Source organism: Alosa sapidissima, chromosome 14, assembly GCF_018492685.1.
Source record: "Alosa sapidissima isolate fAloSap1 chromosome 14, fAloSap1.pri, whole genome shotgun sequence".
In the NCBI taxonomy this organism is placed as follows: domain Eukaryota; kingdom Metazoa; phylum Chordata; class Actinopteri; order Clupeiformes; family Clupeidae; genus Alosa; species Alosa sapidissima.
In genome coordinates, this window is record NC_055970.1 from 5,038,985 (window position 1) to 5,054,671 (window position 15,687).

General features: G+C 39.1%; 1 protein-coding gene across 1 annotated transcript; it reads left to right on the top strand.

The window, feature by feature from the left end:
* The first annotated feature begins 502 nt into the window (after positions 1-502).
* LOC121682240 lies at positions 503-15,043 on the top strand. The gene is made up of 6 exons (XM_042062295.1): positions 503-520; positions 2,053-2,105; positions 13,616-13,930; positions 14,059-14,385; positions 14,492-14,797; positions 14,894-15,043. Exons 2-6 carry the CDS (start codon positions 2,063-2,065, stop codon positions 15,004-15,006), a joined length of 1,104 nt encoding a protein of 367 aa, XP_041918229.1. The 5' UTR covers positions 503-520; positions 2,053-2,062; the 3' UTR covers positions 15,007-15,043.
* The last annotated feature ends 644 nt before the right edge of the window (positions 15,044-15,687 follow it).

The following is a 15,687-nucleotide window of genomic DNA, read 5'->3' on the forward strand; positions in this document are numbered from 1 at the left end:
GAATACCTTTACCTTTAGGAATAATATACTAAAAGTCCCCGTGAATCCCCCTTGTGCTTTCCGAGATATTCAAGAAATGATTACAAGAAATGATACAAGAAAAGATTCACTATGTGAATTTCGTGTCATTTGTCACATTAATAACCAATCTTGGTTAACTTTAGCAGTGTATCAATGGTGAATTTGGATTCATTGTATGAGAAAACATATATTTTAGCATTTTTATTACATTTGTATTATGTTTTAAGCCTGAGATATGGAAAAAATCTCCAAATGGCGGCCATTTTGAATGCCATCTTGAATATCTCAGAGAGCACAAGGGGGATTCACAGGGACATTTAGTATGTCATTCCTAAAGGTATTCTAAACATATCCGGAAAAATTCAGCTTGTTACAAATTTGTTCCGGATGTAACCTTGTTACTACTGCACTATACTGCGGTAGGAGCTGGGCAAGCAGGCAGTAGCCAGAAAAGTTGTGGGTTGAATTCCCGGCTTCCACTGTTGTGCCCTGGAGTAAGGTACTTAACCCCAATTTTCTCCCTGGACAATGTAACAATGCCCCTGTAATATAACTGAATGTAATTTGTTTTTGGGAAAAGCGTAGACTGTTGGCCTTAAGACCATACAGAAATGATCAGAAATAGTGTCAGAGGTCATCTACGTTGGAATTTTCAATGAAAGATTTATAACCTTGATGTGAGACAACTTTAACTGTTTTCTATGTCTAAAGGTAAATTCACATTCACATTTCCTCTAACTCATTACACAATGGGTTGAGAATAAAATAATTAGGCCTTGTACCATTTAAAAGTATAAAGAGAGAGCTACAATTACCTTTCATCTTAGCTACGCTAAAACATGTGGCTGCTAGCCATGAAGAGCTAGCAATGTCAGTTGGGGCAGAGAATGTCTAATAGGAAGAGAATTGGCACTGTCTGGTTACTTCCGGTTTCTGGACTGGTTGCAGTTCCTCCTCAGATTCCACTTGAGGGCGCTCGCAGGCGAGTGCAGAATGCATTGAGGTCTATGGAGCTTTACCCCTCAATATCCACTTTTCTCTGGATATAATTTTTTGAGTAGTAATTTGAATGTTGCATTCGCTAGGAGAGGCAAAGAAAATACACACTGTTGATTGTTATATTTTTTGTCACGTAAGTCTTCTAAAAAGCCTTTCAATTATGTCAATGACGTCATTCATTAGCACAATGCTAGCGTGATATGGGCAACAACGACCCAACCTGTAAGAAATGAAAAGGACATAAGTACTCGTTCATTCAACTTTAGATCTAAAATCTATATTGAACCTGCATAAACTACAATAAAATCTACGATTCTTCCACGACAAGCAGGTGAAAGAGATACATTTAGCCGTCTAGCTCCATAGACCCCCATTCAACCTGCACTCGCCCGCGATCACCCCCAGTGGTATTCTAATGGAACTGCAACCAATGTTGATACAATGAGGCTTAATAGGAAGTGCCAAGGCTCTCCGTAGACGGGCTCTGGTTGGGGTTGGTTGTCAATTTTTTTGTGGGGTTGGTTGTCACGTGTTGGCCTATGGACTCTTCAGTATTTCATTATATCATCATATTACCTTGGTTTCAATAGGGTTTCATCTAGTCTAAAAACCAACATAAATCGTAAAATACTAATGAAAAGAAGATACTTGATGTTTCCTAATGTATCCATTTTTCATTTTTATCCCATTTGAACATTGGGACAACCAACTCCATAGTGTGTGACAACCTTCCCCCCAATGGGGATGGTTGTCACATTTGCACAAGGTGCATTTGACAGCTCACATTTTTTAACAGACTGATTCAAGCAGAACAAGGCCCCTCCATTTGTACCTGGCACATTAGGCTTCCTTTGTGTCCTGAAAGGTAATTCATGCAGGACACGGTTTTGGCGGAAATTGATTTTAAGTAAAAAGTGTGACAACCAACCCTGCCCCCCCCCCCCCCCCCCCCCACACACTAGCCTATGTCATGTTTTTTTAGGCAATTTTTGCCAAATTGACTAATTACTTGACGGCTGTTGTCTATTTCAGGTTATTGAAAATGACACTTCATCTGTCTGCAGTGAAAAGCATTTTGTTATTGGGTAAGTTGGGGAAGGGTGAATTTTTGGAGGTTCAGTGGAGCAGATTTAGGGACAAATACTTCTACACAAGTAGTTTATAAGTCATAAAATAAAGCGTGGCTATTATTGTTCTCATTATTAATGATCAATAATAGCTTATTAGTTAGTTAGTTAGTGGTGGTGTAACGGATGCCAGCTAGCTTAGCTGTGTTTGTGGAACGTTGGTAAACCTCACTCCCCGACGCCTCAAGAGTGCTGCTGGCATGCAAGCCAGTAGCCTGGGCTATTGGCTCAACTGTCAGCACGCTCGCCTCCCGATCCGTGGTGCTGCTGTTCACGGGTTCGAGTCCGGGCGCGTGCAGAACTGAATCGCGCAGGTTCAACACAACGCAGGTTACAGTGGCACAGGGGGTAGCAATGTCGCCTTTCAGCCTGTAGACCCAGGTTCAAATTCCATCTGATTCTGTATTTTTCTAAATTGCTTCGGACTAATGCATCTGTTGAGCCAGGCCTGAAAGTATAAATAGTACTCGCTATAGATTTGGGGATGCTATATGTTTGAAAGTTTATATGGGGATTTTGGCATATATATTTGCTCAGAGCTTACCATTAATAAACATGTATGCATGCAATGTGTTTTGAGTGTCTTATAAACTACTTGTAAGTAATCTATTAATAGCTACTGAATACATTAATTCCTTGTAAATGGTTTACTAAGCATTTACAGTATATTTGTAAGTGATTTGATCTTAAATGACATGGCGCAAGATCATTGTCCAAACAAATTATACTAAAGTTAGTTTCCCTGCCAAGCTTCTTTTGTAACTTTTGAGGAGAAAGCAATTGAATACGTTCAAGCCCGGGGTACGCTTTCCTAAAGCATAGTTAGCAACTTCCATGGTTGGAACTATGCAAACACAACACAACTGTCAGGGGTCCGTTTCCAAAAAGCATAGTTGTTAACTACGATGCATCTTCCATGGTAGCATCACTGCCAAATGTGAGTCAACCGTATTTAAGTCACACGTCAATGACACAGAAATGTGGTGTTGATATTCGGTCATATTTCAGTCACATTTTAGTAAGAGCTAGCACATTTGCTCTTACTTTTTAATTTTCCAAAATTAAAAATGTGATATTAGACAATATGAACCTTAAAGGAACCGTATGTAAGAAATGTATTTCAATTAATCATAAAATGGCCCTGATATGTCACTTGACATTAAGAAATCATGTTAATTTCAAATATTTATTTCACTGACAACAGTAGTCCGGCCAGGATATTCTCATTTAAAAAGTGAAGTTGCAGCCCTCAACTGATGTTGATGTTGTGTTTTATCATGTCATGTTGTGTTTTTGCCTGATGCACCACCCTCTACTAATCACAAAGTCAGTAGTGTTTCGGCATCCGGGTTGGCAACCTCGAGTCAGGGGGGAGGGGGAGGGGATACTCCCACTCTACAGTAATTTGAAAGTGATTGCAGTACCAGTTTTGGCCACAATCTTACATATAGTTCCTTTAAGTGTTCACATAGCATAGCAATATGCTTTTTGGAAACGGACCCCAGAATGATAGTTTGAACATAGCATAGCAATATGCTTTTTGGAAACGGACCCCAGAATGATAGTTTGAACTATGGTGGTGCAACTTACGTAGTCAAATGCATTGTTAAGCGACACAATAATAACTAGATGTACCGCATAGCGGTACAAAATATGACCGCCGCTCAGTCCTATACATCCGTTCCACTAAAATAAATCACACTTCAATTTGTCTCCATCTTTTACTCCATCCCCCACTCTTGAAACTTTTGTGTATGCTTGTTTGGCATGCCTGAGTGTGTGTGTGCGGCTGCACAGAAAGTAGCCTACTGGCGCTGAAAAGGTGAATAGATTGTAGAATAGCCAAAGAAGATGTAGCATTGTTATAAAACCTTTAAAATCTCTAAACAATCACAAGTAGGGCTGTTCATCACAGTTCATCCATTGCAACTGGATTGATGAAAGGTCACTTACACCTGTAGGCTACATTGTATTTGGGAAAAGCAAAAGGTATCAGCATAATGTTATTTATTTATTTATTTATTTATAAACAAAAACATCTCTGTCAGTTCCATGCCGTTTTCAACAGCTATCAAAAACAAAGGTAATTTTTGGATGGATGGATTTTTTGTGAATGTTTCTTCTTCTACATAAGATTTTAGTCATCTTAAGTTCATGTAATACTTTATTGTCAATGCACAAATTAAGTAACAGTAGTCTGAAACGAAATGGTGTTTTACATCTAACCAGTGGTGCAAATAACTGACATGTCCAAATGGGCCTTGATGAAATGCGTCGCTAGACTGTTCATACACATTTTAATGGGCCAAAGTTGAAGAGCTGTTGTCCGTTATTGTTTGTGCAAATAACGGACAACTGTTAAAAAAAGGCTGATTCATGTTCCCTTGCATTGTGTAACTGAGGTCCATGGCTAGTCTGGCTTTCACCAGACCAAGCTCAATCTTTTAAGAAATCAAAAAATAAATAGCGGGCAGATCAGGCTGGGTTCACCCAGCCTAGTCCATAGGCACCCGATATTGTTTAATTTTCCGATTGAGATATCTACGCTCTGGCTATTCTAAATGCAAAAATGCATCAGGGAGTTATGACAAAACTGTAACTAACAAACTAGATCCTAATAGAAAGCTGTTAGCTTCCCTAAGCTACAGGTAGGCTTAGGTAGGCCTATTTACAACATAAATTGTCAATAGGCTATGCTGGCGACACAAATAAAATCTCCTTTGGAAACCAATGGCTTACGCCTACAGTATCAAGCGGACTTAAACTGCCATATCGTGGCGAAAAGTTGTAATAAAATTCACGCAGCTCCATGAGTCAAGGGAAGCGCGAATGAAGTAGCCACTTCTAAATGGGACCCACTACACAGTAGCTTAAGGTGTGTTGCTAAAGCAGCCATAATGAAATGAAGGTGTCATTGTTTGGATACTTCACACACACGTGCTTTTTAATTTCACAGACTACAACTACCAAGCTGGAATCAAAGCACATCGATTCCCCTCTCACACCCTGCACGCACTTAAAACAAAATAAACAGGCGTCTCAGTCTCACGCATGTATAGGCAAAACTGTATCAGACCGGTGTAACGTTGGTAAATCTTCCATTGCACAGAATGATTTTTGTAGCACGTGCAACAAATGACAGTCGAAAGATACAATTACAGTGCTGCTATCAATTTGCTTGGTATAACCGCATTTATAGTTTTCTACAAATGCAATCAATCAAATTGGCCTCCATCACTCAACCAACGCTAACGGTAACATTACCTAGGTCCTTATTGATATTATAAGATTAACGTACCTGCAGTAAAAACCAAGCATGACCGATAAACATTCTCAGATTTATTTCGGCTTCAAGAAGAAATGGGAATTACATTTCATGTGAACATCATCCTATCCTTATTAGACGTTCTCTGTGGTAAACCACAGTCCTAGGAAGCGTCCATTGTTTTTCCAACCCACTTTTAACTTCCAACAAAATTACGTCTCACTGCAACGATGCGCCATCTAGTGGACAAACATCTACTTATCGCCAATGATGATGATGAATATTTATTTTGGCTTTCTTTTAATCCTACTGAATTTGTAATTATGTATCGGCAGTTCTAATACCGATAGTATGTGGGTGCCTGTGTGTGTGTGCATGTGTATATGTGTGTACCTCCATCTACAGGCCAATGAGTGTACAGTCACTAAATGTACACATAACCTAATTTTAGACCCCCCCCATGGATGAAATTCTACGAAACTTGGCATACCCCCAGAGAATGCCAGGTCAATCATACACATAAAATTTGGTGCAGTTCTGAACATCTTAACTGAAGATAGGGGCGATTAAAGCAGAATAATATTGCATTTTCATTTTTTACCGGGGGGGTGCAAATCACAAATGAGTGATTATGGGCCAGATTGATGTGGGCCCTTGAGACCAACATACCATAAAAGATTCTTCATCCTCAGTGCCACGGTTCAGGTAGTTATTTAGGAAAAACTGCTTTTTTTGCGGTTCGGGGGTGGGGGGGGAGTGGCCCCCGGGGACGAAACAAAATTTTTCCGTAAAAGGCTAGTGGGGCTACATACCCACCAAATTTCATGTGCCCCGGTGGTTCGGTGTCCCGGGTATCGTTGACCAAAAATTCAGGAAGTAGATGACGGGGAAAAAAAAAAAAAAAAAAAACGTTGACAATCCCTATATGACCGCTTCACTAGCTTCGCTAGCGGCGGTCATAATAATAATAATAATAATAATAATAATATGAATACATTTAATTCGTAATGCACTTTACATTCACAAGGAATCTACATTCACAAGGAAGAGTGCTACATGTTTTAAAAAAATGTCATTAAAAACAGTAAAAGAAATAAAAGAATCACATTTGGATAAGATAAAAAGGCAGCAGCCATCAGGGATAAATCAGCAGTCAGAGGTGTTTTCTGTACAACTACGGAGGTTAACTTTTCAGTAACATGGTATGATGTAGGGATGTAACGGTATGAAAATTTAACCTAGCAGTTATAGTGATCAAAATGATCACGGTTTTCAGTATTATCACTGTATTTTTAAAAGTGTGTTCAATATGTTCAGAAAGCACTGATAGGACTACACAAGCTGAAATTCTTTCAAAAAGTCTGACAGTGTTTATATTACAGATGTGAGAACTGCTTGTTGTCGTCTACGCCAGTGTTTCTCAAACTTTTTCAGACCAAGGACCACTTAACCAATAAATAGAAACCTCATGGACCACCTACTGTAATAGGTATAGCTAAAAAAAAAAACAGTAGACCTACTTCAACAGTATATTACACAATAGGTATACTCACTGAACAACCTTGCTTATTGTCTTGGCACCTTGCTTATTGTGTCAGAGGATTCATATGATTTGAACTGGCATAGTTACATAGACAGTTGCAGAACTGTTTGGATTTACATAGGCTACAAGTTGGTTCAATATTCCAAACAACTAGGCTAATTTATATTTTACCACGTCTGCCCGCGGACCACTTGGGATAGCTTGCGGACCACCAGTGGTCCCCGGACCACACTTTAAGAAACACTGGTCTACGCCACCCTGGACCTAATGCCCAGGGACCCCAGAACAGTACACAACATATACTGATACCAATTAGACAATACACACACACAAATACAACAGGCGGAGACGTGAATTCCAGTAAAATCAAATGTCTTTATTGAAAGAACTACTTAGGGGAGGGGGAGAAGGAAGTTTGAGGTAACAATATACTTGTACTGAAAAAGAACTGGCAGGGGTTAGACAAATGTAAAAATATGTTATGGTTATGGATTTGGCAGACGGCTTTGTCCAAAGCGACACACAAATACAAAACAACATAATATTTAAAATTGAACAGGGAACAGATTAGAATGTTGGTCAAATATAATAAGGAGAATATAATAATAAACAACAATATCAATTCAATCAATAGCCTAATAAAATAAGCAATGAAAATGAGGGGAAAAGCAATAATAAAACAATAATGTCCATTCAATCAATAATATAAAAACAATCACATGGTAAGACTACATTAAGGAGAATATCAATAATAAACAACAATGTCAAATTAATCAACAGCCTAATGAAAATAAAACAATATTATACAAACCATAACACATAAGCGCTTAAACAACTAAGTATGTGTTGAACAGAAATGTCTTTAGACCCCTCTTAAACAACCCAAAACTACCACAGGAACGGATGTGTACGGGATAATGCCCGACGACGTGTCCATTATCAGAAATAAATGGACGACGCGGAGGCGTGAACCATCCGACGCGAAGCGGATTTGCTTCCGCAAAGTCCATTTATTTCCGATAATGGACGCATCGGAGGGCATTATCCGTTTATACCATGGTCACTTACGAAATAAATAAATATGAAATCAATTATTAATACTAAACGAGTTTTAAAGGTAAAATTGTTAGTTTTTTCAGCTTACAGTTGATTCCATTGTTGCGAAGCCTGCCTCCAGGCTCAACCGTCGTCTTACTATCTTTGTTATAGTTACCATTCATAAGCATTGATATGGAACAGCGATTAAACTTTTTTTTACCAGATCTACTTCAGGTGTAATGTATCACTTTTTAAACGACACCCTTTTCAACCTAGACCATGGTATAAATTGTATTATTCTTTACTTATTGCATGATTTACTGTAGCACAAAATGGGTCATGTAATACAATCAACTATACAAGTCAAGTCAAGTTAAGTCAAATTTATTTATATAGCACATTTCAAGGCAATAACATTGCACCAAAGTGCTTTACATAAAATAATAATAATAATAGTAATAATACATACAAACATGCATACTTACATACATATAAACATATAAAATAAGGGAGAGGTGAGGGGGTCAGGAAGTGTTAAAGCTAGGGAGAAGAGGTAGGTCTTTAGGTTGGATTTAAAACTACTAATAGTGGGGCAGGATTTCACAACATCAGGAAGGCTATTCCAAAGCTGGGAAGCTTAGACAGAGAAAGCTCTGTCACCTTTGGATTTAAGAGAGGCAGAAGGGACACAAAGAAGACACTGGGAAGATGATCGAAGAGGTCTAGGAGGACAGTAAGGAATTAAAAGATCACATAAATACTGAGGTGCTAAACCATGTAAAGCTTTGAAAACAAACAGAAGAATTTAATTCTGTGTTCCACAGGAAGCCAGTGCAGTTTAGCCAACACAGGTGAAATGTGTTCACGTTTCTTAGATCCATTCAGTAATCTGGCTGCAGCATTTTGGACCAGCTGGAGTCTGTTTAAGGTAGATTTAGTTACACCTACATACAGTAGTATCAGTTGTTGCAGTAATCAAGCCTAGAGGAAATAAAGGCATGTATAAGGATTTCTAAATCACTGTAGGAGAGAGAAGACTTGAGCTTTGCTATTGTTCTAAGTTGGAAAAAACTTCCCTTGACAACGCTGTTGACTTGCTTATTAAAAGTCAGAGAAGAGTCTAGGAAAACCCCTAGGTTCTTGACCACACTGTGATGGTTAACAGACAGAGGGCTAAGAGCCTTGCTTACATTGTTGACAGAATTTGGTGGTCCAAAAATGATTACTTCTGTTTTGCTGTCATTTAGCTGTAAAAAGTTGTTAGCCATCCAATTCTTAATGTCATTAAGACAAAGAAAAAGGTTGATCAATGAGCAGGAATTTTCAGGGGCCACCGGTATATAAAATTGGGTATCATCTGCGTAGCAGTGGTAACGAATATTGTATTGATTGAAAATGGAGCCCAGGGGAAGCATGTATAAAGAAAATAATAGAGGCCCTAAAATAGAACCCTGGGGGACACCACACTTAATGGGAGCAGATGATGATGAAACATTGCCTAAATGCACTGAAAAGAGCTATTAGTTAAGTAAGATCTGAATCAATTTAATACAGTGCCTTGCAGACCAACTTCAACATTCAGGCATTTTAAAAGGATCTTGTGGTCAATGGTGTCAAAAGCAGCACTAAGATCTAACAGGACCAATAGTGCACAAGAGCCAGAGTCTACAGAAAGCAGTAGATCATTATGGACCTTAAGTAAGGCAGACTCTGTACTATGAAGTGGTTTAAAACCAGATTGAAACTTGTCAAGGATATTAGAGGTGTTTAAATAGGAAGAGACCTGTGACAGAACAACTTTTTCTAAGATCTTAGAGAAAGGGCAGTTTAGAAATGGGCCTATAATTTTTCAAATCAATGGGATCAAGGGAAGGTTTTTTCAGGAGAGGTTGCACAATAGCGTGTTTAAAGCCAGAGGGTACTACTCCATTAGCCAGGGAGCTATTAATGGTGCTCAAGATAAAAGGGCAAATAGCCGCAAAAGCTTCTTTGAAAAGGGTGAGATGGAAGGATATCAGAGTGGCAAGAAGAGGGCTTCATATGAGAGACCACGTCTGACAGCTGTGAGAAAGAGACTGGTTGGAATTGTTGGAGGCGGCAAATTACAGACTGATTTTGAGGGTGCGATATGAGACTTTATGTTGTCAATTTTGTCAATAAAGAAATTGAGAAACATCTCACAGGTTTCTGTTGTAGTAGGCAGAGAGGACATAGTAGTAGGAGGATTTATGATAGAATGAATTGTGTTAAACAACACTTTTGGTCTGTGAGCATTTTTATGAATAAGCTCAGCATAGAAAGCTGCCTTTGATGCTTTGACAGTGTTTTGATAAGCCTTAAAGGGACACCAGGCAACGTTTTCGTGTTAATTACTCATCTTCGTAAGTCGGTATATGGTTAAATGACTCGTTACAGGGCGAATGAAGACTCTCTCGCCCGCCCCTACTGCCTGTAGGAACACGCATTAACGACTTGTTCTACAAATACACAATCAACTTTACTCACCTCATATTTTCATGCATGTATGAAATCACGTCCTCCGAATGCATTACACTAATGATGAGTAGACATGGACATTTATACCGGGGTAGTATGTGCTGCTTTCACATCTACGGTGTCATATTCTTAATAAACTAATACAACGTTTTAATGGGCATATCCCATAGCATATTGTTAAAAACATCATCACCTAAGATAAATTGTTCAAACCATATTGTTTCAAAATATTAAAAACTAATAATAGCCAAAAATACTAAAAATATGCAATGCATGCTGGGAAGCAAAACTCAACATGAAATAAAGTAGGCTAGGCTACATGAAACATAACTAGAATGCATTGACGTTATATCCACTCGTTTTCTTGGATCTGTGATCAAACAGGGACTATAAATGTAAGCCTATCTTCCTGGAACATTGCAGATAAAGAAAAATGTATCGTTTTCTCTAGGCTATGAATGCTCTTTGTAGCCAACTTTAAGATTAAATAAATAGATTCCAGATGTTTCTATTCTATATCATTGTTTTATTAATACACAGTAAGGCTCTGGTGAGGCAGAGCTTGCTCCTCGTCAGAAATCTCATCGGATGTGCACTCTTTGCTGTTTCCACAAGGAGCTGCTGTAACATCGGGGACAGCTATGCGTGACACTTTTAAACACGAGCATGCGTCAAATAAATTACAATGACATTTAAACAAGTCATGAAGAAGCAGTATCCTTAATTCCTCTGCAATGTAGAGCTAGATCGTTTTGCTTTACAAATTAAGTAGTCACTTCTGTTGCTAGACAACCCTAAACAAAATGCTACTGGTCTGTTTTTAACATTTCTCTAGTTTTATTGCATCGCATTCAGCTCCAAAAGTCGGTTCAGTCCCAATTCGGCCAATTTTGAGTTTAACGTTAACAACACTTTTCCCAGTTTATGAAGTTGTGCGTCTATGAGCAAAGTAGACATATGGTTCTACTTTGCTCATAGACGCACAACTTCATAAACTGTATGATATGTTGCCTTAGACTATGGTAGCCTAATGCAGCTACTGCTAGAGACTAGATAGATAGATACTTTAGTCATCCCCAGACGTGTAACGTGAAGTCCTGCATGGATGTGATGTCTCCGTCCTGCAGGCGGTAGCCAGAGCGCTCTCAACTCCGCTGACATGTGTGAATAAACAAACGTCCCCCCCATGTCCCCGGTATAACGTTATTGTCGGGTCCTTAGGAGGTATTTGAAATGACCAAATGCAAATGTCATCCGAGGGACCAGACGGTGACGTCCCCAGAAAGTCCTGCACCGGACGTCACGCAATAACCAAATGATAACTTGCTCCAGACGTCAATAAGGTCACCGGAACGTCCGCTAGAGAACATGACGTTCGGGACCAATCGGGGACGTTGTGAATGTCGGCATAAGGTCCGGGGGACGTCCCGTGTTTGTCGGGCCTGCATCAACAGCGGCGCTCGGGGAGCAGTGAGGGGTTAGGTGCCTTGCTCAAGGGCACTTCAGCCTACTGGTCGGGGTTCGAACCGGCAACCCTCCGGTTACAGGTCCGAAGTGCTAACCAGTAGGCCACGGCTGCCCCTAAGAGAGGGCATAAAAGTATTAGTGAACTGTGAGGCTGTGGTGGAATTAATAGCTCTGACAAGGGAGTAGGATGAGGGGGATGGAGGGGGGGGGACAAAACAGTGAAGATTCGAATAAAATCATAAAATGGTCAGACACACTAGTATCAACTATTTTAACATTGGAAACTGAGAAACCAGAGGACAACACTAGGTCTAGTGTGTGACCCTTCTGATGTGTTGGGGCCATAACTGACTGCACAAGGTTAAAATAGTCCACAAGGCCTAAAAACTCATTGACCAAAGGTTCAGCAAATTCTTGAATGAAATTACAATTAATTTTTGGTGGACGGTAGACTAAGGCACAAAGTACAGATGCATTGATCTTAAACAGCTGTACTGTAGTTCAAAAGTAGAAAACAGATCAGTTGGTACAATTCTACATTTAAAACTGTTCTTAAACACTGTAATTAGACCACTACCACGACCAGAGACCCTAGGCGAATTTAAAACACTACAGTGAGGAGGGCATAGGTCACCAAGTGCAATGATGTCATCACCAGGGAGCCAAGACTCGATGATAAACAAAAAGTCTAGATGGTGGGACGTAAAATGATCATTCAGAATAAATGCTTTGTTGGAAACAGAGCGAGCATTTAAAACAGCAAACTTAACCAAAGAAGAGTCCTGTTCATGACGTTCTTGCAAGGGGCAACTATACAAACAGCAGCTGGGAATGCCACACTCACAAAATAAACAGAAAATTATATGGGCAGGTGAGCCCAGGGCTTACCTGGGGCTCATTTCTAGAAAAGTTAGCAACAACGTTGCTACTCCCCCATGGTACGACGCAACATGCGATCAAACAACGACGATGTTTGTCACTGTTTCCAGAAAGCATCGTACCTGTGTCGCAATTCGCTACCTCCGGCATTCGAACACCGTAGTTCCAACAACGTTGTTGATGATGCAGCGATACATATCATTCGTGGAAACAGTGGTAATATGTAATACCCCACCCCATAGAAATTCTCTGCCACAGTCAATGTCGATATTTTTTTAATTTAGACCAAAAGTGATTAATGCTGCCATTGTCATTGCCATCAGCAAAAACCTAAACCTATTGCAAGCATATGAAACAGCCGACCAATATGTGTCATTATTTGTGTTAAATATCTATGTTAAAAAAAATATATAGCCTGGACGAATTTTAGGGTATAGCAAGCTTTATTGTCTGTCTTGTGGCTTAATGGCAGCGCGTCGGTGCTCTGCACGCTTGACATCGCATCCTCTCTCTCCTTTTCACTTCTGAGAGTAGGCCTACAAGACACAAAAATAGGTGTTGATCTAAAGTTACTCTACATTGAGAGACCATTAGGAACATGACATCAGTCAAAAACAATTGTTTCATATATAGTTGCACTGCTTTATTTGGTATTTACACGTGTCACACTATTTCAGTATTTTATGCCTGTTGCTTGTACTGTATATGAAATATTTGTCTTGGAAATTGTAGGTGAAAGGACAGAATGTTGGTTTACTGTTTTAATGTTTTTCCCCCCAGTATTCTCTTCTGTATCTGGCCAACAACCCAAGCAAGTCGTACTTGGACATCCAGTCACTCTTTATTGTGATGGAAAAGCTAGGTCATATGATGAGTTTGAAATCACATGGAAAACCCCATATCAGTTGGTGGCTAAATTCTCTAAAGGACATTTCAGCTATGGCCCTGGTTTTGAAAATAGAGCACGTTTTGACAATGTTCACAGTAAAGGAGGATTATCTCTTCACATCAATCCCACTGTCTTCAGTGACACTGATATATACAGTTGTTTCTCTGGGGCAGACTTGATAAGGACATGGAACTTGGTAGTGACTGGTGAGTTCATAGGGGATGTTGTTATACATTGCCAATGATAATATAAACAAAAGGAGAGAACACTGCATTTCAGAATATATTTCACACTGTTTTTTACACTATATTTCATGGTGTCTTTCTCATATTAGTGTCACCAACTAAAGAAGTAAACATAATTGAGAGAGGCACAGTTACTTTGCCTTGCTATAGCCTCATCGACAGACAGCTGGCTAATGACAAATTCAGCGTCCAGTGGAGGAAAGATGGAAAAGTGCTGCTGAACCTAACCGAAGGAACAACACATCATTACCCAGACTTTGATTACAGGGCAAATATTTTTCTGGATGAGATTCGCAAGGGAGACTTCTCTTTGGTCATAAAAAACATTGAAATGACTGATGAAGGAAACTATGAATGTTTTACTAAAAATGACATAGGACATATTTTGAGTTCTGTTAAAGTCCATGTGATTAAAGGTAATTATGTTTATGATCACTACGCAGAACATTTAAAGCAATACATTGTTTGCAGTTAACTGTTGTTTTATTGACATTTGTTCATAATTTCTTCTTTCCTATTCAGGTGTAGACCATGGTGAACGTCGACGTGTGTTGCATAATACAGGAGATTCTTTCACCTTTTATGTGTCTAACGATGTTGAAATCCAATTCCTCACAGAAAAAATAGGTGTTAAAAAAACGGTTTGCAAAATTAGAGAGACTGGTGCAGTGTGTCACGAGTATGTACAGGAACGTATTTCCATACAACATGGGTATTTAACTCTGAAAGATTTGACCAAGAACGATGAAGGTACCTACAGAGTAGTGTACACCAAAGACAATATCATGACAGAGATTGTTCTTGAAGTGAGGCGACTTCCCTTGATAGGTATGTTTGTGATTTTCTCCAGATGCTTTGAAATGTTAGTGCAAGCCTCATATAGAAAATGATCATTTTTGTTTGTGTGTCTTTTCTCTTTTTCAGGATTAATCCTGATCACTATGCTATGCATACTGCTGGTATTTTTTCTGCTTAGTTTCTTACTTATAAGAAAGAAGAAGAAGCAGAAGTGCAGAAGTACTCCACTGATGTCATGAAATGGATTACTATGAAAATAAAATTTATGAAAATAAATATTTATTATGAAAGTATTTTTTTATGATACATTCTCAATTTAAATGATATATTCCACCATTTGGGGAATTACACTAATTTTCCACCTCCCCTTGAGTTAAACAATTGATTTTTACCTTTCTCCAGTTCATCCAGCCATTCTCTGAGTCTGGTGATACCACTTTTAGCTCCAGCCTTGCATAGATCATTGAATCAGATTAGACCATTAGCATCCACCTGCTAGCATCACGTTTAAAAGTGACTAAGATTTCCAGTATAGTTCCATGTCAAATCAGCCTAGAAAATCACCATGTTTCATTTGCTGTTGGTCATATTACACTTTCTAACTTGAGAGGGGACAAGTTTTAAATAGGAAAATTACCAGAAATCGTAGTAACTTTTAAACGTGATGCTAGCAGGTGAGAAGCTAATGGTCTAATCAGAGTCAATTATCTATGCTAGGCTGGAGCTAAAAGTGGCATCGCCAGACTCAGAGAATGGCTGTATGAACTGGAGAAAGGTAAAAATCAATTGTTTAAAGGTAAACTATGCAGTATTGGCAATTTCCGCTACCGTTTTCTCGGTTTTTGCTTCTTTTTCGCTGGCTCTGTCATGACGAATGTCTGAGAAACTCCATCGCTACCTTTTTCTAGCCGGTGCTTGGC